Source organism: Lonchura striata, chromosome 2, assembly GCF_046129695.1.
Source record: "Lonchura striata isolate bLonStr1 chromosome 2, bLonStr1.mat, whole genome shotgun sequence".
NCBI lineage: Eukaryota > Metazoa > Chordata > Aves > Passeriformes > Estrildidae > Lonchura > Lonchura striata.
This window is the reverse complement of record NC_134604.1, coordinates 116,361,102-116,384,202: the sequence shown is the minus strand read 5'-3', so window position 1 is coordinate 116,384,202 and position 23,101 is coordinate 116,361,102. Positions and strand designations below refer to the sequence as shown.

Genomic DNA, 23,101 nt, shown 5'->3' with positions numbered 1-23,101 from the left:
TTTTGGTATCCTGGGAAATGGTGATGTTTAAAGGCTCAGAATTTGGCTGTACAAAGAGTATATTCAAATTAAAAGTGTGATTAACAGAAAACTTTGCCAGATTTCCTAAAATCATAGAATCCCAGAATATCCTGAGCTGTGGGGACCCACAGGGATCACCCAGTGCCATCCTGCCTTGCCCAGACCCCACCAACCCCAGCCTGGGCATCCCTGGCAGCGCTGGCCAAAGGCTCCTGCAGCTCTGGCAGCCTCGGGGCCGTGCCCATTGCCAGGGCAGCCTGGGCAGTGCCAGCACCTCTGGGAAAGAGCCTTTCCCTAAAATCCAACCTAAATCCTTCCTGGCCCAGCTCCAGCTGCTCCCTGGGGGTGTTCCTGCTCACCAGAGAGAATAGGAATGAGCATCACATGTTCACAGAGAGCTGGGGGGACAGGAGAGGCACTCAGGGGTTTGGTTTTAAGTTCTGAAACTCTTTGGGTTAAATATTGCCAGTAGTTAATACAGATAAAGTGATTTTTTGAGCCATACAATAGCATTTGTCAGCAGCTCAGAATAACGTTGAGAGCACTTGACTCTAAAGGATGCAGCTTTTTCCCGCCTCACAAAGCAAAATTGTTCTGCTTGCAGCATCTGCAGACAGCACGAGTTCGAAGCAATGCCCTCAGATTTAGATGCTGTGTTGAAAGAGCAGCACCAAACAATCCATGCTAAACAATCCTGCCAGACTGCAGCTGGAGAACTTCCTATTCCTGTGTCACAAGAGCTTTCCAGTCACCGCGCAGAGCTCTGGGATTTACGGGTCATCCTTCACTTCTGACTCTGCAAAACGATGACTAAACAACCTAAAAAGCACAGAGCTGGTAAAGTGAAAATGCTGCACAAGCTCCAGCTCCATTCGGAACACTCTGATAACAGCTGTGATAAGGAAGCACATTCTGAGCGTGGATAAGGCCTCAGCTTCCTGTCAGCTCAGCAGGTTGGGGTCAGAGATCAGGAAGCACCAAACGGGAGGATCCATCTGGTTCAGCCCCACGTCAATTGAGGACCTCCTCGTCAGGAGCCCAACGTGCTCTTTGGTCCCACCAAAGCCACCTGAAGGGCTCTGGGCCCACAGGAATTCCCAGCCCTGAGAGACCCCCTGATCCCAATGGAGCCAGAGACTGCTGGGCACAGCCAGCTGGAGCTGAGCAGTAATACCCCCAGAGCATCCAGTGCTACACCACCCAAAGAAAGAACTGCATTTGCCTTCCTCCCCTGGCCATGTCAGCAGTGTTTGACAACATTTCCTCGAAGCAACCTCATTTCTCAGCAGCAAATATCCACAAAAACTAGATTTCAGTCACATTTCTTAAAATCCATGCATTGTGCTAAATAGCAGGTTGCTGACTGTTCTTTAAAAAGCACATTATATTAGTGTGGTTTGAGAACAGAACAGCAGAACATGCAGAAGTTTCCAAGCTGGATAATGGCTGTTTCCAAACTTTGTCCTTAGACACTTCAAAAATCCACCATGTCCTGCCATGAATTTAAGCATAGATGACCTCACATGAAAACATATTTTAACACTTATATGCTTTGAACTCTTCCTCTGAATAGAAATTTTACAAACCAGAACTTAAAAAAAAAGAAATAAAAAAGGAGCAGTTGGAAAAGAACAGGGGAAAACCTTGTTACATGTCTGCTTTTAAATTTAGTACTTCCCTGAACACCTACAGTAACTTGATGCCACACTACTTTATTCCAACAAAAAAATCTGCCCTCTTCTCTTTGATGCTTATTCTGTTGTTTGCAATTCAAGCCCACACAGAAGAATAGAGGTGCTAACAAGGAAGAAAATTTTTTAAAGTATTTCAGATCTCTCTACAACCCAGTTCCAGTTACAAAGCTTTTCCTGGTTGGGATTGGCCCTTACAATCCCCAACAGAAGAAAACCCATGAACATAAAAATACAAAGGGTAAGAGGGAGAGAACACCTGCCAGCCTTCAGATAATGCTGAAACTCAAGAGACCATTAAAAGAAGAAATACAGATGCAGGACAAAAGGGAGAAAAGAACAGGTAAGAATGGAGATGGCTGCAGGCAGGGAAAGCAACCACAGGCACAGGCAGCAGCTGCAGCAAAGGTGCAGGGCAGAGAACTGCCTCTAAAAAATTGAATTACACCAAATGTCCATGCAAAACAGCCAAGCAGCAACCCTACACAGGAGCCTGTCTGTCTGAGAGCTCCAGAGAGCCGAGTTCATCCAGCTGGGGCTCACATGTGACTCAAAGGAAAATGTCAGGATTTTTGCTGAAGAAATTCAATGATTACATCACCCCATTTGGTACATGACCAGATTACTGGCATTTTATTACAAAACACAGCTCTCAAGCTGTCAGCTCTTATGATTTTCTGTAAGAATTAACTGCACTTCCCCAAAATACCCTGAAGATTTATGAAGTCATTAGAATTTGCACTGGGTAACTGAGCTCCTGGCTGCACCTCCTCACCAAAAGCACAGAAATCCCCACACAACATGAAGGCCATGTGCAAAGCTTACTCAAAAACTATTAAATATTGCACCTTGCAGTTCACAGGCCATCCCACAGCCTGGTGTTTGGGAATCTGAAATTGTAATATAAATGTAAAAAGGTATTTTTGAAGTTAAAATAAAAGGCTTTATCACCATAAAGAGATGATTAACATAGTTCTGTGTTTCATTTGTGATTAACACAAAATTGGCTCAATCGTGTCTTCAGTTTTCACATCAGTCTTGTGAACACTTAAGATACAAGCAGCAAGTTCCCAACACACAAGCAGAGGTGTTAAATTGTACCACAGTATAAAGATTGCCATGGAGAGAGCCCTCCCAAACTCACCCTGACCTCTGGAAGCTGAATGTGCAGCTGCCTTTCCCCAGGCTCAGCTAGCTGGGCAGCTGAGGCTGTTCAGGCTGCACAGCCACAGCTGAATTCCCTGCCCAGCAGCCAAGGTTGGATCTCCCCTCCACAGTTCAGCTGGGAGGGCAAGGAACAAGAAGTCCGTGTGTGCTTGGCAGGAGGAGCATCAGGCTGCAAACAAGAGAGGCCTCTTCTCCTTCCCCCCGAGATGGGTGGGGGCTCTTTTGCAAACACAAAACCAGACATCATTTAAACATTTCTCTCATACACTGCTTCGAAGGGCTCAAACAGAGAGACCCAGAGGTGCTGTCAGGAAAGACTAAAAGTTTTTGTTTCCCCAAAGCAGCTCTGCCATGGGCACCCTCTGCATCTGCTGGACCCCAGAGGGAGGCTGGAAAAGCTGGACTGCCACTCCCTGCAGGTGGGATTCTAACACAGGGTGGGTTGGGCTGGGAGGGACCTCAAAGCCCATCCCATCCACCCCTGCCACTCCAGGGACACCTTCCACTGTCCCAGGCTGCTCCAGCCTGGCCTTGGGCACTGCCAGGGATCCAGGGGCAGCCACAGTGCTCTGGGAATTCCATCTCAGCCCTGCCCACCCTGCCAGGGAACAATTCTCAATCTCCCATCCAGCCCTGCCCTCTGGCAGTTTGGATTATTTCACAGGAATATTTAAATGCAGTAAATATTTGCAGTTCTGTGTGGAAGCACAGAAACCCATGTGCTCCAGAGCAGGTTCATTCTGAGTTGTGTTGAGAGCTGCCAACCATCCCAGGTGGCTCCACAGGAACCTTCCTTCAGGAATCACAGGTTTAAATCCAGGTGTTCTGTGCATTTTGTATTATTTGTGCATTAATATCTATTTCTTATAAACTGTGCATTTCTGTGGAGCACTGCAAAGCTAAACCCCTGTCCAGTCATTTACAGCTAATTAGTCATGCCCAGGTCTAGATCCTTCAAAGATACCGAGGGAGAGAACCCCATGGAAATCTGAAGGGCCAAAACACAAAGGAAAACCTGAATTTTTGAGACAACGTGTCTGCACTGGAATTGTTTTAATAGTGTCATAAGGATTTGCTAATCCACACTATTAGTAGCAATATATTTACCTGTAATATGGAATATACCAGCAGGACCTTGATTTTCCAGGACTGCCATCCCACAAAACCTTGCTCTTACAAACTCATAGGATGGAGAGGTCAGCCCTCACAACTGTGGGCACAAATAGCTACGAGGGACAGTGCAGGGAAATTAGTGATTATTTCACAATTTCAGACTCAGCTTATACCACGCAACTCATTGAAAAGCAGAGTTCACAGAGAAAATATGTCCATTTGGATGCTAAAATGAATTAATTTGATTACCTTAAAAACAACACATGAAAAAGTAAAATATAATATCCAACACATGCAAGTTCGATATGAGAAAACCAAACCATGGATGTACTATGTCAGTCAAATTTTCTGTTTTCACTGATTGCAATGAAGGGAATGCTGTAAAAATGCACCTTTTGCAGCAAAAACAGAATAACCTTTTTTCCTGAGAATGCCCAAGGATACCTCTCTTCACTCCTTCCCACTCAAAATTGTTTAATTTCTATTAAATAGAAATTTTCTATTCTTGTCAAGAAGCTGATCCTCGAGGGGTCAGACTTGTTCTATCCCTATTCACATAGGAGAGATTAGTTTCTAATTACTATCAGCAATTAGTGCTTTCCTGCAGCTAAAGCTGGAATTTCTCTGTCAGGAACCTGTCCACCTCCAGCCCTGCCACACACAGAGCTCCAGAGAGATTCATTCCAGACAGGTGGATGCACCAGACACCTCCATCAGACCCAAACCTCACAGCTTATGTTTGTTGGATGAGGGCAATACTGTTTTAAATCCTTCCATCTGCAATTAAAATCCTACAGAGACAATGCCAGCCAAAAATAACCAGTGTAATCAAGTAAAAAGTGCACTCTTAAAAGAGGCTAACTCCTTGTGCCACAGATCCCACTGAGGTTTTAGCACCTCTCAGTGAGTTTTCCTGTGCACAAGTCATTCATCACCAGATCTCAGCCTGGAGCCCATTTCTGATTGTTCACACTCCCTGCCCCCCCCTCAATTTCATGCTTGGCAAGTAAAAACAAAACCGAGTTGCTGTGGAGGGGGCAGCCCAAGTTCAGCAGCTGTGTCCAACACAAGAGCAACGAGCACTCAAAGCTCCCAGCACGCAGCAGCAGCTGGGGCAGCCCTTGGGTTATTTAATGGTAAAAAGAAACCAATACCCTTCACATCTCCTGGGTTCCAAGCAGGTCAACTCTGAGACACCCCAGCTGAGAGGTGCCCCACCAAACCAACCTGCTGATGGTTCATCCTGCTCTGCTACTGCACACAGCACAGGGAAATGTTTGTGGCTGGGAACTCCTGATCCCAGAATCCCAACTGGTTTGGGTTGGGAGGGACCTCACAGCCCATCCAGTGCTACTCCTGACACGGCAGGGACACCTCCCACTGTGCCAGGCTGCTCCAGCCCCAGTGTCCAACCTGCCCTTGGGCACTGCCAGGGATCCAGGGCAGCCCCAGCTGCTCTGGGTGTTCCATCCCAGCCCTGCCCACCCTGCTAGGGAAAGGTTTCTTACAGAAAACTTCCACCCCACGGATTTCCCCATTCCTCAACCGACTGCCTGTATTTTCCTTAACTTCTTTTTCTTTATTCTTCTACTCCTCTTTTCCCTGGTGTTATCCTGCTAAAAGCTAAAATTACAATCCCTGATTACAGCACAAAGACACACCATAAAACGCTATCCAACGTCACAAGTCAGAAATATTTCACTGCTAGATTCACATTCCTTCCTGAATCCAAATCTATCCTAATTGCAGGATTAGAGGCATTAAGGAAAGGCCTCACAGCAGTGAGAGAGCCAACAGGCACTGCAGGTCATGGCTCTGAGACCCCAATTCTTACTTGATCTAGGAACCAGGACATAATGGAAAAATATCAAGCACAGACAGCTACTCCACAAAGGATCTTCTGTGGAATGAAAGGCAGTGGGACACCAGAGAGGGAACACAGGAGCTGAGAGAATGGAGTGTGGTCTGTGAAGCAGCAAGTGCAGGGTGCAGCCCACTCAGCTCGGGGGAAGCCTGCGCCTCAGACACTGCAGAAACTGTTTGGAAACGCTTGTCTGCACGAAACACAGCCCCTGTCAGGCTGCCAACACAAGGCAGGGCACCCCGGGGCTGAGCAAGCAGCCTGGCTGCCTCAGCCTGCTGGCATTTACAGCCCCGAGCTCCCAGGGAGCAGAAAACGCAGCTGGATTCTCTACCTGTGACACCTGCTCACCCCCACAGGCAGGTACCCCCGCTGCAGCTGGGCACGGGCATGCAGGCAGGCAAGACTCCTCCTCCCACGCCTCACACAGGGCTCTGGGGGGAAATTTTAACAGAGAGATAAGAATTTGGTATGTCCTGAGCTGAAGGGACCCACAGGGATCCCCCAGTGCCAGCCCTGCCCTGCCCAGACCCCACCAACCCCAGCCTGGGCATCCCTGGCAGCGCTGGCCAAAGGCTCCTGGAGCTCTGGCAGCCTCGGGGCTGTGCCCATTCCCTGGGCAGTGCCAGCACCTCTGGGGAAGAGCCTTTCCCTAAAATCCACCCTAAATCCCTCCTGGGCCAGCTCCAGCTGCTCCTCAGGTCCTAAGGAAGTCTCCTGCATGAGAACATCACCAGGTCATATTCAGCAAGGGAAGTTACAGGTGAGTACAACAAAAGGTAAAAGCAAGAAGGAAAGACGGCGTGAAGGAACACTCTGCAGAGCCATCAACACCCAAAATACCATTTGGCTTTTTGATTTAAGAAAATGAATCCATTCAGACCTTGGCTCCAATATGTATTCAGTTAATATGCACAGCTATTGCCTTAAATATCTACTGCCATATAAGCTCCAAACAAAAAGCACTTTGGAACTGAGTAGTGGGAAGAGGTAGAGGAGGACTTGTTTTAACGAGGGCTATGCTATCCCACCTGGAATGCCTTACTAAACAATTCTCTCTGATGAGCCGTGGAAGCGTTTTCCCTTAACGGGGCTGTAATTCACAAAAAATATTTTCTACAAGCAAACCCCGCGTTTCACCCCAAATAAAGCAGCAGCTGAAGCAGAACAAAAGATACCCAGAGGGAATATCATCCACAACCTTGCCTGCTCACCCGAGGCAGGGGCACACACAGGGACAGCACCGCATCCTTCCCTGACACCCCGACAACATTCCCCGTTTCCCCCGGTGCCCTTCGCCGAGCCGTGAGGGACGGCGTTCGCAGGGGCTGGCATTCCCGGCGGAGGGCTCTGCTCCTCCCCGGGCGGCAGCGGGGCCGGGCTGGTTTACCTTGGATCCTCGGGATCGCCGCGGTGCCGCCGCACGCTCCCCTCGCAGCCAGGCAGCCGGCCCGGCAAGGGGCGCAGCATCACCCGCCGCGGCTGCCGAGCGCGGCCAGCAGCGGGACGCGGCCGTGGCACCGCCCGGGCACCGTGAGGGGCTGAGGCGGCGCTGCCCCCGCGCCGGCCTGGGCTGAGCGCCCGCCGCTCGCCCCCCCGCTGCCCCCCGTCCCGCCGGGCCATACCTCATGTCTGTGCGGGCCCTACTCACAGCCCCGGCCGCGGCCAGGGCACCGAGGGGCCGGAGCGGCCGGAGCGGCGCCCGCAGCCGCCGCCGCCGGACGCGCCATCGCCGCCCTCGCCCCGTCTGAGGGGAGCGGGGAGGAGCCCCTCGCGGCCGCCGTACTGACGCGCGGACGCGGCCCCCGCGTGATTGACATGGCGTTTCACCAATCAGAGACTGGAAGTGAGGCAGAGCCCCGCCCCCTCCAGCCAATCAGCGCTCTGACAGCCCCTCTCTGACGCGCGGCTTCGGCCCGCCTCCTGCATGACGAGCGGGGCGCTGCACCAATCAGAGGCCGGAACAGCGGTAGGACCCCGCCTCCCTGACCAATCACGGCGATGCCAGGCTGAGGGGTCAGCGCTCGGGGGGCGATGAGGGGCCTGCACTGTACATACGGACCTAATTCCTGAGGCAATCGCAGGCAGCGTCTTCTCCCTCCCCCCGGCCATGTCCCTGAGGTCGCACCGGGCGCAGCCTCCCTCTTCGCCTTATTGAATGAGTGACATCCGCGCAGACCAATCGCGTCTTGGCTTTAACGGTAAATGGCGGCCATCATGACCAATCGCGAGCGCTCACGGTGCAGCCGGGGACTATGATTGGTTGCAGGGCGGGTGGGGCGGTGCCTGAGGCCGAGGCGGAAGTGAAGGGGTGTCATGGCAACCGCGGGCGCGTCGCGGTGCTCGGGAGTCCCGCGGAGCCGGAGCCCCTGAGGGCTCCCCGAGGCTGTGGGAGCCTCTCGGTGCGGGCCGGGTTCGCACCGAGCCCCTGAGGGCTCCCCGGGGCTGGGGGAGCCTCTCGGTGCGGGCCGGGTTCGCTGTGGGAGCCTCTTGGTGCGGGCCGGGATCGCTGTGGGAGCCTCTCGGTGCGGGCCGGGTTCACTCCGAGCCCCTGAGGGCTCCCCGGGGCTGTGGGAGCCTCTCGGTGCGGGCCGGGTTCGCTGTGGGAGCCTCTCGGTGCGGGCCGGGATCGCTCCGAGCCCCTGAGAGCTCCCCGGGGCTGGCAGGGTGAGGGTCTCGGGTGGTCCCTCAGGGGTTCGAGCTGCAGTAATGGTCCCGTGATTTCCTGCCTCTCTACCCCTTGCTTTCCTTTTTCCTTGCTAACTCGATTTTACTGTTTGGTTGTTTTTTGTTTTTTTTCCCTTTCTAAAGGTTCGTTGAGGACGAGTCGGGAGAGGAGCTGGAAACCCGAGTGGTGATTTTTGGTGAAGTCACACGTACGTTTCGCTGTATTCCTGCACAGGAGTTCCCTGTATTCCCTGTGCAGTGCCCTGTGTGAATTGTGTGGTGGGTGGCAAAGAGCCCCTGAGCTGCCCGGGGCAGGTCAGTAAATCCTGGCTCCTGCAGGGCCTTTCCTGCTGCACCTGCCTCGGGACCTGAGGGGCTCCAGGAGAGCTGCAGAGGGACTGGGGACAAGGATGGAGGGACAGGAGCCAGGGAATGGCTCCTACTGCCACAGGGCAGGGCTGGATGGGAGATTGGGAATTGGGAATTGTTCCCTGGCAGGGTGGGCAGGGCTGGGATGGAATTCCCAGAGCAGCTGGGGCTGCCCCTGGATCCCTGGCAGTGCCCAGAGCCAGGTTGGACACTGGGGCTGGAGCAGCCTGGCACAGTGGGAGGTGTCCCTGCCATGGCAGGGGTGGGAATTGGTGGGATTTTGGGTCCCTCCCAATCCAAACCATTCCATGATTCTGTGATTCTCAGTCCTGTGGATTTTCTCTGTTATGGGCTACTAAACCTGCTGATCTGGCTTAGAGCTTCCATATCACAAAGCCTCAAATTGCCTGCAAACAGTGCTTGTGATTCTTACAGAGTGGTTTAATTAATTTAATTTAATTTAATTTAGCAGGGCTTTAGTGCCTTGTTTGCCCACAGCCACTGCAGATGTCACAGTTTGGTTGCTGTGTTTTTCAGGTCACTATGAAGGCCCTGTATGGTCAGCAGAATTCTCCTGGAGAGGAAATGACATTTGTGCTCCAGGAAAGAGTGAGTTCCCTCCAGAGCAGCTCTGTCCATCAGGCAGTGGGACAGGAGAGTTTGGCTGGGTGCCACAGGGGAATTGAGGCACAGAAATCTTGTGCAGGCTTGGGAAAGGACTGGCAGGATCCTGACACACACAGAGGGAAGGGGAAGGAAAGCAGGGGAGGTGCATTTTGTCATCAGGCAGCACTTGCCAAGACCAGTGCTCTGCAGTTTTGGTGTCCAGACTTTGCAATCAGGCTTTGCAGGCATGAAAAATGAACCCTGGATCCACATTTCCTGGCTGAATTTTCTAGTCCCTGAAAAAATAGAAAGAAAACTTGAGGAATCTATCAGGTTTGGGGTAAGAACACCAGTTCTTACTGGGGTTGGTATTTGACATCGTTTGGATTTCATTTAGGACTTGAATGTTGGTCTCAGTGGGTTTGTCAGGATTTGTGCCTCAGGTAAAGTGAAAAAAAAACCTCAACAGAAAAATAACATCAGTGGCTGATGAGGTTTAGTAAGGTCTAGTGGTCAGTTTGCAATAATAATATCATAATATAGTAACATAATAATAATAAGTAAGGCCTAGTGACCAGTTTGCAATAATAATGATATAATAATACCATAATATAATAATGTAATGCTAATGGTGATGATGATGATGATGATGGCAATAATAATAATAATAATAATAATAATAATAATAATAATGTTGGAGATGTACTCAGAATGGTGTTGTAAACCCCTTTTCACTGAAAAAACCTGCATGTTTTCCTTACAAAACAGTCTAAGAAGTGGAGAAGTGCTTTCAGGAGCTGGAGAAGCTCCTGGGGGCACATCCAGTGTCTAACCCAGCACCTGTAAATCTGTCCTAGGAGAACCTTCCTGCCAGCAGTGACCACGATGTGAAGGTGCAGGTCAGAGCCTGTGCTCTGAGCAGGGTGGATACAAAGGTATTTGCTTGGTGTTGTGCAGAGCTGGGGGTGTCTGTGGTGCCCTTGGCTGGTGACTGGCACAAGCTGAGCTGTGCCTTTGCTGCTGGCAGTGGGCACAGGACTGGGCTGGGCTTCTTGCACAGCTCTGATTAAAAAACATCTGGAATGGCATTCCTAATTCATGGAGACAGATCAGTTGTCAGCTGTGAGATCTCTTGCACTAAATCCCTTTTATCTTCATCTGACTCTAAGTCACAGGCTGGCTTGGCTGTTAATAACTCCCTGCTTTTATTTTTTAATACGTTTCTAAATTTAAACACAGAATTCAGTGCCATGGTTTAATACTGCCTGAGGAATGTGTGCACTTTCTTCCCCTGGATAACATTTTGGTAATGGCCCAAGCTTCCTGTGATGATGTAACACTGTAAGGTGGTAATACATTTATAAACACAGAGCTTTAGCAAGAATGCTGTCAGCATTGTTTTCATTTAGCTCCTGTCAGAAATCAAACTGAAGAAGGAACTTGTGCCTGTTGGGCGAGAAATTTCAGGAGTTGTGCTGGAAGGTGAGTGAGTGTCAGTGCCCAGGGAGGGAGGGAGCAGGGATTTCCCTAGGACAAAGAGCTCTCTTTGGGCAGGGCACTTCAGGAGCAGGAGCTCTTTGCTCCCTTGGTTGCTGTCCCAGTGCTGGTGTCACCCCTGAGGTGGCATGGCCAGCCTGGCTCTCAGGCACCACCTGTGTATTCCTGCGTGGAGCTCCTCGTGGCTGAGGTGCCAGAGCCTGGGAATTCAACTTTTGGGCTTGGCATGTGTGAACACCAATGGAAGTGTGGGTTTTTTCACAAGAAATATGTATTTTTAGTTTTGTGAGCTAGTGATAACCAGGGCTTCCAAATGCACATCCCATTCATCCCATTTCTGCTATAAACATTATAAAAACTATAAATATTATATTCATATAATATATAATAGATTATATATCATATATAATGTGTAATATACAATATATATAAATATTATAAATATATAAAAATATCTTCTTTCCTTCTTTTCACCTCTCCATGGTGAGTTGGAAGCAAGGTGACCTTTTTCCAGCCAGATGATGAAGTGGTGGGTAAGTTAATGCCTGTTTGCCTCAACTGACACCAATAGTCATCTTTTTATAATGAATGACTGAGGTTAGCATAATTGGTAAAGCTAAATTGACCATATATTTTCGAAATTAAACTGCTGTCAAAGGAATAAACTTATAAATGGGAATTGTGTTCTAAGAATGTTCCCTTAGGATTTGAAATATGATGTTGTATTAACCACCAAATTGTGAATAATGCCTTAGGAGAGAGGAGTTATTTCTTAGAGCCATTCTGTTCCACATGTTTATATTTTGTGTGCTGAATGAAGGGATTAGAGGAGGACTGAAAGTAGGACAGAGTGGAGAGTGATGGGGGAGAGTGTGTGTTTGGGCACTGTGGTCCTTGCATTATTCCCTCATTGCACAAAACCTGCTCTGGGCTGCTCCTGGAGACTGGTTATTCCCTGGAGAAAGCCTGGAGACAGCTCCAGGTGTGCACAAGCACATTTTTAATGAGAGCTGTGAAAGACTGGACACAGCAGCTAAATTTACAAGGCAAAGACCTTTGTTTTAAATAGAATGTGAGATTTGTAGGGGAGAGGGAAGAGAATGGTTTTCCATGGGATAGAGGGGATGTTAATTCAGGAGTTGGAGCAGGTACCAGAACCTCCTGTTCAGGAGATTCTGTGGCCAGTGAAGGTTAAAAGCTCAGTTATAACCAGGATGGAGGGTTTTTTCCTGCTTACTCTGCTTTTGCTTTCTCTGCCTTCCCTGGGTAGTTTGTTTTTCCTGCACTGCCATTTTTCCTATTCCTGCTTTTTAATTCTTCCACATTCTTGTGTGTTCATCCTCTGCTTCCACAGCACTCTGTGGTGTCCCCATTCTTTCTCCCTCCATCCCAAAATGCTGTAGAAGCACCTCTGGAACTGCCTCATGCCCCAGAACACCCCAGGCTGGGACCTGGCCAAGGTCTCTTACCTGTCCTAAACCTGCCAAGAGGGGACTGAACCCAAACAGGACCAGGGAATTCCTTGGGAGAGTGCTTTGGTTGGAATGATTGCTTTTGTGAAATTCAAGGTCTGTGTTCCTTTTCTTTTCAGGAATTCTGCCCCTGGATTCTGAGGAGTCTGGTGTCTGTGAAGTTATCCTGGTCCACGAGCATTATTTGGGTTTGTAGATTATACAGTTTGATAACAATAATTTTTACTGTATCTGTAGACTTTGTTTTAGCTTTTCTAAAAGGGAGCCCATTACCTTGGAGCTCTGGGCACACTCCTTACATTCCAACATTCCAAAATTCCCCACTAAATCACAGAAGTTTGAACACTCTGTGCACTCAAGGGCTTTTTCTTTGCTGTCACCATTTCACAGTTCATGATGGCCTAAACCAAATGAGCTGACCCTGTTTTTTTCCTTTTCCTTTTATTTCCCTTCTAGCTTCCCATTTTGTTGCTTCATTGTTGTTATACTTTTTCCTAACCTGTCAAAAATTTAATGGGGAGAAATTTGCTTTCTTCTTCCATCTGACTCAGTCCAGAAATATCACTTGGGACCAGCCTAACAGATGGGGTGAAACAAGGAGACTGAAATTTTCAGGGAGGAGGGTGAGGCAAAGCCTAGTATTGAAACATTGTTTTCAATTATTGTGAGCTTCCAGTTTTCACTTTCTGGGCATAGATTACTTTAATGAGTAGGATACTAAATGTGGGAGTCCTGTTCTTCTTCCAACAGTTTGTTACCTTGAACAAGCTATTCTTTTGTTCAAAATTTGTTCTTCCCAAGGAAAGTGTGGCTGCCCCATCCCTGGAAATGTCCAGGGCCAGGGTGGACAGGGCTTGGAGCAGCCTGGGACAGTGGAAGGTGTCCCTGTCATGGCAGGGGTGGCATTGCATGGGCTTTGAAATCCTTCCAACGCAAACCACCCTGAGATTCTAAAAATCTATATTTGGATTGTGTTATTTCTGTGACTGGCCATGAATTCCAGCTGATAGTTATGAGGTGGCTCCCTTAAACTTGGTTCTATCAACACTGAATCCCTAATTGAATTGTGTAAAATATGGCAAAATATCCTCTCCATGGCTTCTTAATACAAGAGGGAAAAGGAGTCAGTGGTGTTGACCTGTTTGCAGGTGGAGCCTTCCTGACTCACTGGGACAGGTCGTGCTAAATAAACCCCAGGGAATTGCTGGGGTTTTTACCATCTCTTTGGTGTGTTTGTTGGTGTGTTTGGTGTCTGTCCCCTCAGTTCACAAGCCAGAGAAGGTCTGTTGGGCAGAGGCTGCCGGCACGGTCCGGGACGGGCTCCGTGCATACACAGCCCTGCACTACCTGGCCCAGGTGTCCCCTGGCACAAGTGTCCTCGTCCTGGATGGAGCAAGTGTGAGTAGCAGCTGGGCAGTGGTCACAGATTGTCCCTTAGCACACAGCCCCTGCATTTCTGGGAGTGCTGGCAGTGCCCAGCATGGTTCCATGGGTTTGCAGGCAGGGCTTTCCCAGGTGACGACCTGACCAGGAATATTGTCCTGCCTGGAGTGTGGGGGCGGAGAGGGAGGGTGTTCTGGTGTCCTACAGTAACACAGTTTTGCCCTGAGTCCTCAGGGATAACTGCAGGAAAATGCCTGATTTTTTAGTTCTCTCCCACCTCTGCTTTTTACCTTTTCTTGGATGTAAATAATTTGATTTGAATCTTGCAGTTCTTAGTGCTAATGAAGATGTGGGGTTCCCTCAGCCAAGGTTCTGTAATATAAACATGGCTTTTTCCTTGGAGCTTTTTTCCCTATAAACTCTGAGTTCCAACTGCAGTGAAGGTGACTGTGGTAATTAAAGTAGAATCTGAGCTATTTTGTTGAAGATAAAAACCATTTACTGACTAAAAGTTCATTCACTGAAGAGTTGTGTTGGCCTCACTTAAGACAGAAGCAGTTCTGTGAATATTCAATTCTTGGTTCAGCTGTGGGTTTTTTGCAGCAGTAAGTTCATTTCTGGGTACTCTCCTGACTGGCCTTTACAATATAATTGTTCTTAAACAAGATCAAATTGTTGGTGTAAATAAATGAAGGAATTAATTAATAATTAATCAGGAATTAATTAATTTTCCCTTCTCAGCCATTTGGTACCATCGCAATTCAGTTGGCCCAACACAGAGGGGCCAAAGTCATCTCCACTGCCCACAGCCTGGAGGACAAGCAGTACCTGGAGAGGCTCAGACCTGCTGGGGGTGAGTTTTATCCTTCAGTGCTGAAGTTTGGCCTAAAGAATGTCTCAAAATATTTTTTTTCTGTCAGGTCTAGAGACTTCTGTAAAAATGAAATACAAATTGATGAATAGTTTAATAAAATAGTTTTCAGGTTTGTTCTGTGCTCCACAGGTATTTAATTTCTGGTTTAGGTGTACTTAATGGCATTTTTGTTCTCCATTTCAGTTGTAATGACTGGCAGTACTTCCCAGTAGTGCTGAGTGCTGGCTTTTGGCCTAAGTGCTCAGGAAATCTTTCCATGTGATGAAATTGCTGCTGTGGAAGGAAGGATTGCTGACTCTCCACTACCCCAGTGTGTGCCAGAGCTCACACACCTGACACTCAGCAGCCTCAGATTACTCCTACAAGTGTTCAGTCCAGTGTCAGGTAGTGCCACAGCTGGAGCTGCACATGCACAGGCTCTGCATTCTCCTGCTTTCCAAAGGAGCTTGGCCTCACACACAGCACTTGCATTCTTCCCTGACTTCTCTTTGATACTTCAAGTTTGGGGTTTTTTCCCCTCTGAAAATAACACGAGAATATACTCTGTGTAGGAGCTACTGGAATCTTTTCTGACCAAAATTTCGATGGTGTTTTGTGGAGGAAAGTGGAATATTCCTTTATTCTGACAGTTTTAATCTGGCTGGATTGCAGCAAAAGGTTAAAACTGGTGCCTGCTACTTCCTCCTGCAAATACCAAGTGCTGCAGTGTGATTGCCAGGTTTATTTTTCAGAGTATGATTTTTGTTGTCGTTCACTGGAATGACAGAACAGCAGCTGTACAATGCCTTTGGGGAGAGCCTGGTGCAGCCCCATCTGTGTGGTTACAGCTGCACCCACCAGAGCACCCCAGGGCTGCCACTGCAGCACCTGCCAGACTGTTTCTCTGGAGCTTGATAGAAATGCTTTTTTTTCTGCAATTTGACCCAAAAACCCCCTATTTTTTCCAGATTTATCAGCCTTTTTTACTGTCTCTATGTTTATGTTTATTTTACTGCACTAGCAGTCATGACAGACATCAGAACTGGAAGATTTTTGGGACTGCTGTTGCTATGCAGAGCCTTATTGCTCCAGCTGTTATAGGGCAAAGAGGAAATACAGAAGACCTAAAACTTCCTTTTGTAACATTTTATGGGTATATTTTGCTAATTATATGAAAAATTTATGAGCTGGGAAAGGATTTAGCAATTTTATTCTCACAGTCCTAAGTTACTTTTTACAGCATTTTAAGTTCTTTAAATGTTAATGTCAAACAGATCCTAAGTAAGCCAAGCTCTAAGTGCCTTCTTGTGTGTGTGGGTGGAGAATTTTCAATTTTGTGCTTATTCAGTGGGCTTTCGGTTAGTTTTTGGCAGTTTTCAGTGAGCAGCAGTTTGTGTTATCATTGTTGAACATACCAAGCTGCTTCCTGGAATGGCTGAGGGGCAAAAATGATAACTGCAACTTTATTTCAAATAAAGAAATAGAATCTGGGTACAGCATTAAAGAGAGAAACTGTTGGAGTGCAAAAGCAAAAATCTTTTAAAAGTGTTGAGACTTTCTAATTTGTTTGTTAATTAATGTGATTCCAGAAGTAGAAGTTCCTGGTAATGTTTCAGAATTTGTCTTTTTTTGCCAACAGGATGGTTTTTTTTTTGTCTTAAGTAATCTCTGGAGTAAAAATTATAATAGAATGAAGGAGGGGATTTTAACAAATGTTGACATTTTAATGCCTGTGTTTCAGGCTGGAGACAGAATATTCCATAAACAATGGGATGAGTTTCTGTTAGAGAACCCAAGGAAAAGTATCTGTACATATACAGATCTTTCCTCTGCTCCAGGGGCACCTCCTGCTTTTCTTTTAGTTTGCTTTGTGAGGTTTTATTCTGTGCCACCAACACTGAGCTCTCAAGGGATGCCTCTGCAAGAGCCCCCCAGAGCAAACTCTGGGAACAGGCTGGGGAATCCTGGTGTGTCTGTGCCTCCCAGCAGTGGAGGAGGAGAGAAACTGGAGCTTGCCCAGTCAGAAAAATGTTACTTTGTGCAAGTCACAGCAGAAGAAGCTGAACTCATTTACCAGTATTTTATGAGAAATATATAAATGACAAAGGGTTATGGAAGGTTATATTACAGTTTGTTGCTTGGACTTTCCACAGTGCTGAGAATGTTTCCTTCATTTTTTAGGAAGGAAGTTGAGTAGGATTTTGATAAGTACTGTTTGAGCTATTGTACTGAGTTAAGGAACAAAACTGGACATTTTTGCTATACAGAAATCAGAAAATAGGCAAACTGGTAGAACTCTGGCCTTTTTTTTTTTTTTGGATTATGAGGCTTTAAGTCTGTGAATCCAGAATTATTTTCAAAAAGTGAAATTATTTCCAGAAAAAATAATACCATGTCAAATTGCCTGGTAAGAAAAACATTTTAACTTCTTGACTGAAGGAAACGAAGAAGAAAAGGATATTATGGGGGCTTATTTGCATATAGGGAATGTGACTATCATTAATAATTAATTATTATCCCATCTTTAGTAAATTATGGCTGTGTGGTCTCTCCAGTGAAATCATTTTACATCAGTGAAAAAAAAAGAGAAAATTACTTGGGATTTGAATGCATCCTATTATTAGATTGGGGGTTTAAAGGGACTAAAAGAACCAAACCCAAGGTATTTATTGATGATTTGTTAATATCCTTAATGACCACCTCCTTGTATTTTTTCTTCCCTCCCTCCTTCCTTCCCTCCCTGTGCTGGGATCACATTCCAGGAGTCCGGCAGCCTTTGGTGGGTAAGTGCAGATCAGAGCTCAGGCCTCCAAATCTGTTTGATGTTCTTTCAGTTCTCATTTTGCTGTGAAGTCTTTGGCCTGTTTAATTTATAAATGTTTGTTCTGCCTCATAATGATGAAAGAAAACCTGTGGCTGCTCCTTCTCTGGGTTATTGCTATAATATTAAAAATGGCTTTTACCTGAAAGAGAGCAGGGATGGATGGGAGATTGGGAATTGGGAATTGTTCCCTGGCAGGGTGGGCAGGGCTGGGATGGAATTCCCAGAGCAGCTGAGGCTGCCCTGGATCCCTGGCAGTGCCCAGGGCCAGGTTGGACACTGGGCTTGGAGCAGCCTGGGACAGTGGGAGGTGTCCCTGCCAACCCAAACCATTCTAGGATTCTCTCATTCCTGATTCTGTGCTTCATCTTTATAGCCAACCATAAACAGGGCATCATAGATGCCAGGACAGGAAAATGTGTTGGTGGCTTTCAGTTCAGCAATATTTCAAGAGCAGATGTAAATTCCTTCATCTAAACATTTAATTAATGTTAAGGGAGCCAGGGCTTGGACAGAATAGCAAAGAATGAATTTAGAGAAGGATTTCTAACCTTAGAGTGCCCCATTTTATCCTTTTGGGCCAACAAACTCATGAATTAATTTCTGCATTTATACTTTTTGTGCTGATTTTGCACTGTGTTGAAAATGAAAAAAATAAAAAGCTGTGCCAGGTTTTTTGGGCGTAGCTGCAAACCCGTTTGTGGCACCTGCAGAGAGCAGAACCTGCGTGTGCTGCCCAGGACCCGAGTTCTCAGTTTGAGCACCTAAACCCCATTTCTGTGGATCTGAAGTGGTTTTTGCTGCTGTCCTGCTCTGGCAGCCCGAGTGATCGACGTGTCCCACGGCAAGATTGACGTGGCCGAGAGCTGCCTGGAGGAGACGGGCGGGCTGGGCGTGGACATCGTCCTGGATGCCGGAGGTACGGGAGCATCCTCCTCCTTGGAAGGGCATTCCCTGTCCCGCAGGGCTCCTCTGTCACCCACTGCTCCCAGCCAGTGCTGAAAGGGGCTGAAATCTTCCTGTTTGAAACTGGAATTCAAAAATGCCTCTAAAGAGCAGAGCTGGGACATCGTTGGTTATGCTGCCTTGCTTGAATACAGAAATTAACCCTGATTAACCTCTATCGGAAACCAACGCTAATAGGTGAAAACTCATATACTCTACTATAATATGTAATAACATAGTAACCTCAGTTACTATTCAGAGTTACGTAAACTAAATATTATTACATATTATTATACCACATATTATATATATTACTATGGTTATATATTGTATAACACACTGCTGATATATATTTATATATAATAGTATCTAAATATATTATACTATCTAGATATACTAGATATATATCTAGATATACTATCTAGATATACTACTATACTAGATATATATTTATATCTAAATATATAATACTATCTAGATATATAATTTATAAATTTAAATTATATATTATATATACTATCATATATAATAAACTAATTTATAGTTATATATGGTGCTGTATACATTATGCATTATGTTATATAATATATATTATTATATATTATATATATTATATATATTATATCTTATATATACTATATTATGTATAATAGACAATATTATGTGTAAGATATACTATTATGTTATATACTATATAATACAGGCTGTATTACAGTCTATATTGTTGCTATATAGTATTATGAATATGAATATAAACAAAATATTGTTCTGAATAGTAACTTCAGAGCTAATATAAAACATTATTCTGAGTAAAGTATCTAAAATACTCAGCATATAAGTAAAATAATAAATTCAGAGTTTTTCAATGATTTGTAGCTGAAACAACCGAGAACCTTAGAGTTCCACTGAAAGGTGTGGAAATAAATACATATTGAATTTTCCACATTTTCTCCTGAGCTCAGAGGAATTTATTGTCCCTCCCCAGTGAGGTTATACAATGCTGAAGATGAACCAGCCTCCAAATGCCAGCTGCTGCCTCACAAGCACGACATCATCACTCTGCTTGGGGTCGGGGGACACTGGATAACGACAGAAAGGAACCTGCAGGTAAAGATGCCTGTGGCAGGGATTGGTTTGTCCCACAGAAAATCGAGATACAGACACATAAAGATGTTGTTTCAACCTGTCACTGTTGCTAGTTTCCTCTCTTTTGAAAGTGGGCAAGGAGTGTTTTTTGTTTGGTTTAGCCATCTCTGTGAAATAACCATTTTACCTTTATTTGTGTATGGGAAAACGTAACCGAATAACATTTTTCTCCAATGTGCTTCAGCTGGATCCTCCAGACAGCCATTCCTTGTTCCTTAAGGGAGCCACAGTGTCCTTCCTGAACGATGAGATCTGGAACTTGTCCAATGTGCAGCAGGGGAAGTATCTCAATATCCTTTGGTGGCCCTGTGGAATTCTCACTGCTCAAAGGAGTGAAAATACAACTGGGAAATCCCACTGAGAGGTTCTCCTCTGCTCAGTGCTGCAACCCCACTGAAAGGTGGAGATAACATGTAAAAGACACTCAGGTTTTAATGTATTCTCTGCATTCCTTTGAAATACATTGTGGAATCCCAGCTGGTTTGGTGGCAAGGACATTAAAGTTCATCCAGTGCCACCCCTGTCCTGGCAGGGACACCTCCCACTGTCCCAGGCTGCTCCAGCCCCAGTGTCCAACCTGACCTTGAAAATGTCTCTACAAGCTTCAGTAAAAGCAGTGCTGCAAAACACCCATTCTGGGAGAAAAAAATGCAGTATTTTGGTTCATTATTGATCCAATTAATTGAAGATTTGATTCTATATGTTTTTATTGTATGAAATTAACGTTTTGGATTTTTTTTTGGTTGTTGTGCTTTTGGACATTAGATGCATCACTTGTAAACTTAATGCACTTATGTTCACTGCAAGAGTGGAAGTGTTTTGGCTTCCTAACTTTTCCTTTATTTGCAATGTGCAGAAATATTATGTACAGAAAATGTACTGATTTATTTTGTACCTGCAATTTATGGAGGGAAAATGTGGGTTGGAAAGAGGAAAAGGAATAACTCCTACATTTGGGCTGATGCAGCTGGACTGAGCTCCCTGGGCAGGACATTTTCAGCTCTGGAAGGTGTGGGTGCTTTTGGCTTTAGGAACTTATGTATCTTGTGAAATTCTGGAGCATCTGGCATTACTGTCATCTGAAGAAATCACAGATTGATCACTTTTTAAAAGAAATCGAGCTTCAAGTAGATTGCCCTTAAAATGAAGGATGAACCTTGTTATTTGAGTTTCAAACAAAGACTGAATACAGCCCCATGTGTTGTGCTGGCTTGGCTGGTGGTCATTAACTCACAGACCCCTCACATGGCAGTGTGCTCCAAGAATTTCCAGCCTCTGCTGTGTTCCCAGCTTCATTTGGGCTTTTTATCAGGTGCCTGTATGAACAGTCACAACAGCTACCTAATTCCAAAATCTGTTCTCTTCATCCTGCACAAAAAATGCCATTGATTAATGATTGATTGATGTTCTGGTGCAGGCTACGCTTGTATTTCATATGGAAATATGGAAGATTTTCATATTGAAATAATTGAAATATCCCATATTTCATTTATGGATCCTATCTCAGGAAAGGAGGTTTCTGATATAGAAACAAGTGCAAAAATCTGATTGAAAGCCTGGAACTGAGGCTCATTTTAATTTTCCCTTGATCTTGATGAGTTTGTATCAGTACAGGGCTGTGGCCAGGAAATGTGATTGTAAAGAGATTTCTCTCCAGCTCTATTGTTCCTTAACAGTCCTCTTGGATACCCATCCTGGAAGATATCATGGAGAAATTATCAAATAGAATTTTCAGGTGAGAGATGTGGAGATTTTTGTGGGGTTTTTAATTCAACATTAGAAGTAGAAAACTCTTGCCAGCACTAACACTCCTGAGCAGTGTTTCAGAAGATAGGAAGAGTCCCATAATAAGGTGGGAATGGAAGATCCCTTCCCTTAAAGCAGGATAACAGCTGCTGTTGAACAGAACCCTCCCCACCACCCTCTTTTTCCCCTGCAGGAAGGATCTCTTCATTCACTTGTGGCTCCTGTTTGCTTTTGGGGCTTTTCCCTTTTTCTGTGCACTGGAGCAAAGCCATAAAACTTTTACTTTGTTTGAGGAGGGAGGTTGACACAGTGAAAGTAAAGTGTGTCCTGTGATATTTCTGGTGGCCTGAGTGTGCTCACCAGCACTTTTTACTGTTTCATTTCAGGCCTCAGCTGGATGAACCGATCCCATTGTATGAAGCCAAAGTTTCTATGGAAATAGTTCAGAAGAATCAAGCAAGAAAGAGACAAGTCATCCAGTTCTGACACACAGCTTCTGATTTCTCAGCCTGGAGAAGATAAAGAAATGTATTTGTGGAGTAAATCAGTGTACACTTGCAGGCAGCAAACAGAATTTAAACATTCTTTGTACCTCAGCTCAAATGGTCTCTGAAACTTCCATGACTTCAGAGTTTTTAAGTTCCCTTGAGCAGAATGTTCCCATCAGCAGCTTCTAAAGAAACAACCTTGACATAAAAATCTTGTCAGCCCTACCACAGTTAAAAATGTCAGAAACATTTACAGGCAAACTTGGTCATTGTTGGTTTCCAACTCTAAGAAATTAAAGATCTTTTTATTATCTTTTGTCTCCAACCCCTACCAGTAGTTACCTTTATAGTTACCTTTTGCTTTTGAGTGGACTGTGACTGAGTGCTACACTTAAAGATCTTAATCCACATATAAAATTGTTATTTAGTTGAAGGACAGGCAAAACTATAGAGGTTGGCAAGGGTGCCAGATGGGAAGGATGTGCTGACAGCAGGAGTTTCCCCCAGCTTTTTCCCTTCATTTCAGCACTAAGGCAACAAACCTGGTAAATCCAGAGTCCCCAAGCTGTTGGAATTGTGCGAGTCAGATGTTTGAGGCACTTTGTGTAGCTTGTAACCTTTGGTATCTCTCTGTGCTGTGCATATTAACCTCAGCACAGCCCAGATCTGTCTCTCCAGCATTATACATGACTGTGGCCTGTCTGAAAGTCAGCAGTGGGGAAGGAAATGCATTTTGCTTTCCTCAAAGCATGTGCCTCCCTACATGCTGTGATTCAAGAGCAAAAATACTTTTTCAGCCATGTTGCTCATTTTCACTGTGGATCACTCAGACCATGGACAAGGTCACTTCAAAGCTCTGTCAGTGGGAGAATTGGAGAGAAAACAGATTCTCCAGAACCACACTTGATCTGTCTCCTCTCACTCCCTGCATTTGGAGAAGGTGCTGGAAAAATGATGGAGGGCAAGTGCAGGAAATCAGGAGGAACTCTGATTTTACTCCCCGTGTGCTGCCGTGCAGCCTCGGAAAGGAGAGGAGCTTTTGTGCACGGCTGAAGCGTGCGAGTCCTCCGGGAGTTCCACAACCATTCTGAAGCCTTGGACCCAGCTGTTGGTTCTTCCCTGATGCTGCTCAGTTCTGCTTCAGTGTGCCCAAAATAAAAAAGATCACAGGAAACAAATTTAAAAGTTGTAGAAGGCAAGAGCAACAGGTGACAGGACAGTGTAAATTTTTGATAGCCTAGCTTTTAGTTTTATT

At 45.8% G+C, this 23,101-nt stretch overlaps 2 protein-coding genes across 7 annotated transcripts in view; one reads left to right on the top strand and one right to left on the bottom strand.

Moving 5' to 3' along the window:
- The window catches only part of ITSN1 (intersectin 1), a 106,673-nt gene extending 99,082 nt beyond the window's left edge, over nucleotides 1-7,591 (bottom strand). The window contains 1 exon segment of the mRNA XM_021538736.3: nucleotides 7,479-7,591. The gene's annotated coding sequence lies outside the window, so the exon portion shown is untranslated.
- Nucleotides 7,592-7,844: 253 nt separating this feature from the next.
- CRYZL1 (crystallin zeta like 1) lies at nucleotides 7,845-22,171 on the top strand. 6 transcript variants are annotated; one of them, XM_021538744.3, is made up of 15 exons: nucleotides 7,845-8,054; nucleotides 8,665-8,729; nucleotides 9,427-9,498; nucleotides 10,353-10,430; nucleotides 10,905-10,977; nucleotides 11,481-11,525; nucleotides 12,584-12,652; nucleotides 13,729-13,862; nucleotides 14,589-14,700; nucleotides 17,463-17,483; nucleotides 18,342-18,440; nucleotides 19,452-19,573; nucleotides 19,797-19,902; nucleotides 21,302-21,347; nucleotides 21,745-22,171. In XM_021538744.3, exons 3-15 carry the CDS (start codon nucleotides 9,433-9,435, stop codon nucleotides 21,842-21,844), a joined length of 1,071 nt encoding a protein of 356 aa, XP_021394419.1. In that variant the 5' UTR covers nucleotides 7,845-8,054; nucleotides 8,665-8,729; nucleotides 9,427-9,432; the 3' UTR covers nucleotides 21,845-22,171. The 6 variants fall into 6 exon arrangements, with proteins under 6 accessions (XP_021394419.1, XP_021394417.1, XP_077637845.1 ...); XM_021538742.2 differs by lacking the exon at nucleotides 7,845-8,054 and adding an exon at nucleotides 8,146-8,255; XM_077781719.1 differs by lacking the exon at nucleotides 7,845-8,054 and adding an exon at nucleotides 8,189-8,314.
- The last annotated feature ends 930 nt before the right edge of the window (nucleotides 22,172-23,101 follow it).

Bases quoted from the DNA above. Each gene is read 5' to 3' on its own strand.
- CRYZL1 (XM_021538744.3), top strand. From the start codon at position 9,433: ATGAAGGCCCTGTATGGTCAGCAGAATTCTCCTGGAGAGGAAATGACA. The intron at 9,499-10,352 runs GTGAGTTCCCTC...AATCTGTCCTAG, and splicing joins CATTTGTGCTCCAGGAAAGA to GAGAACCTTCCTGCCAGCAG. The intron at 14,701-17,462 runs GTGAGTTTTATC...ATCACATTCCAG, and splicing joins GAGGCTCAGACCTGCTGGGG to GAGTCCGGCAGCCTTTGGTG.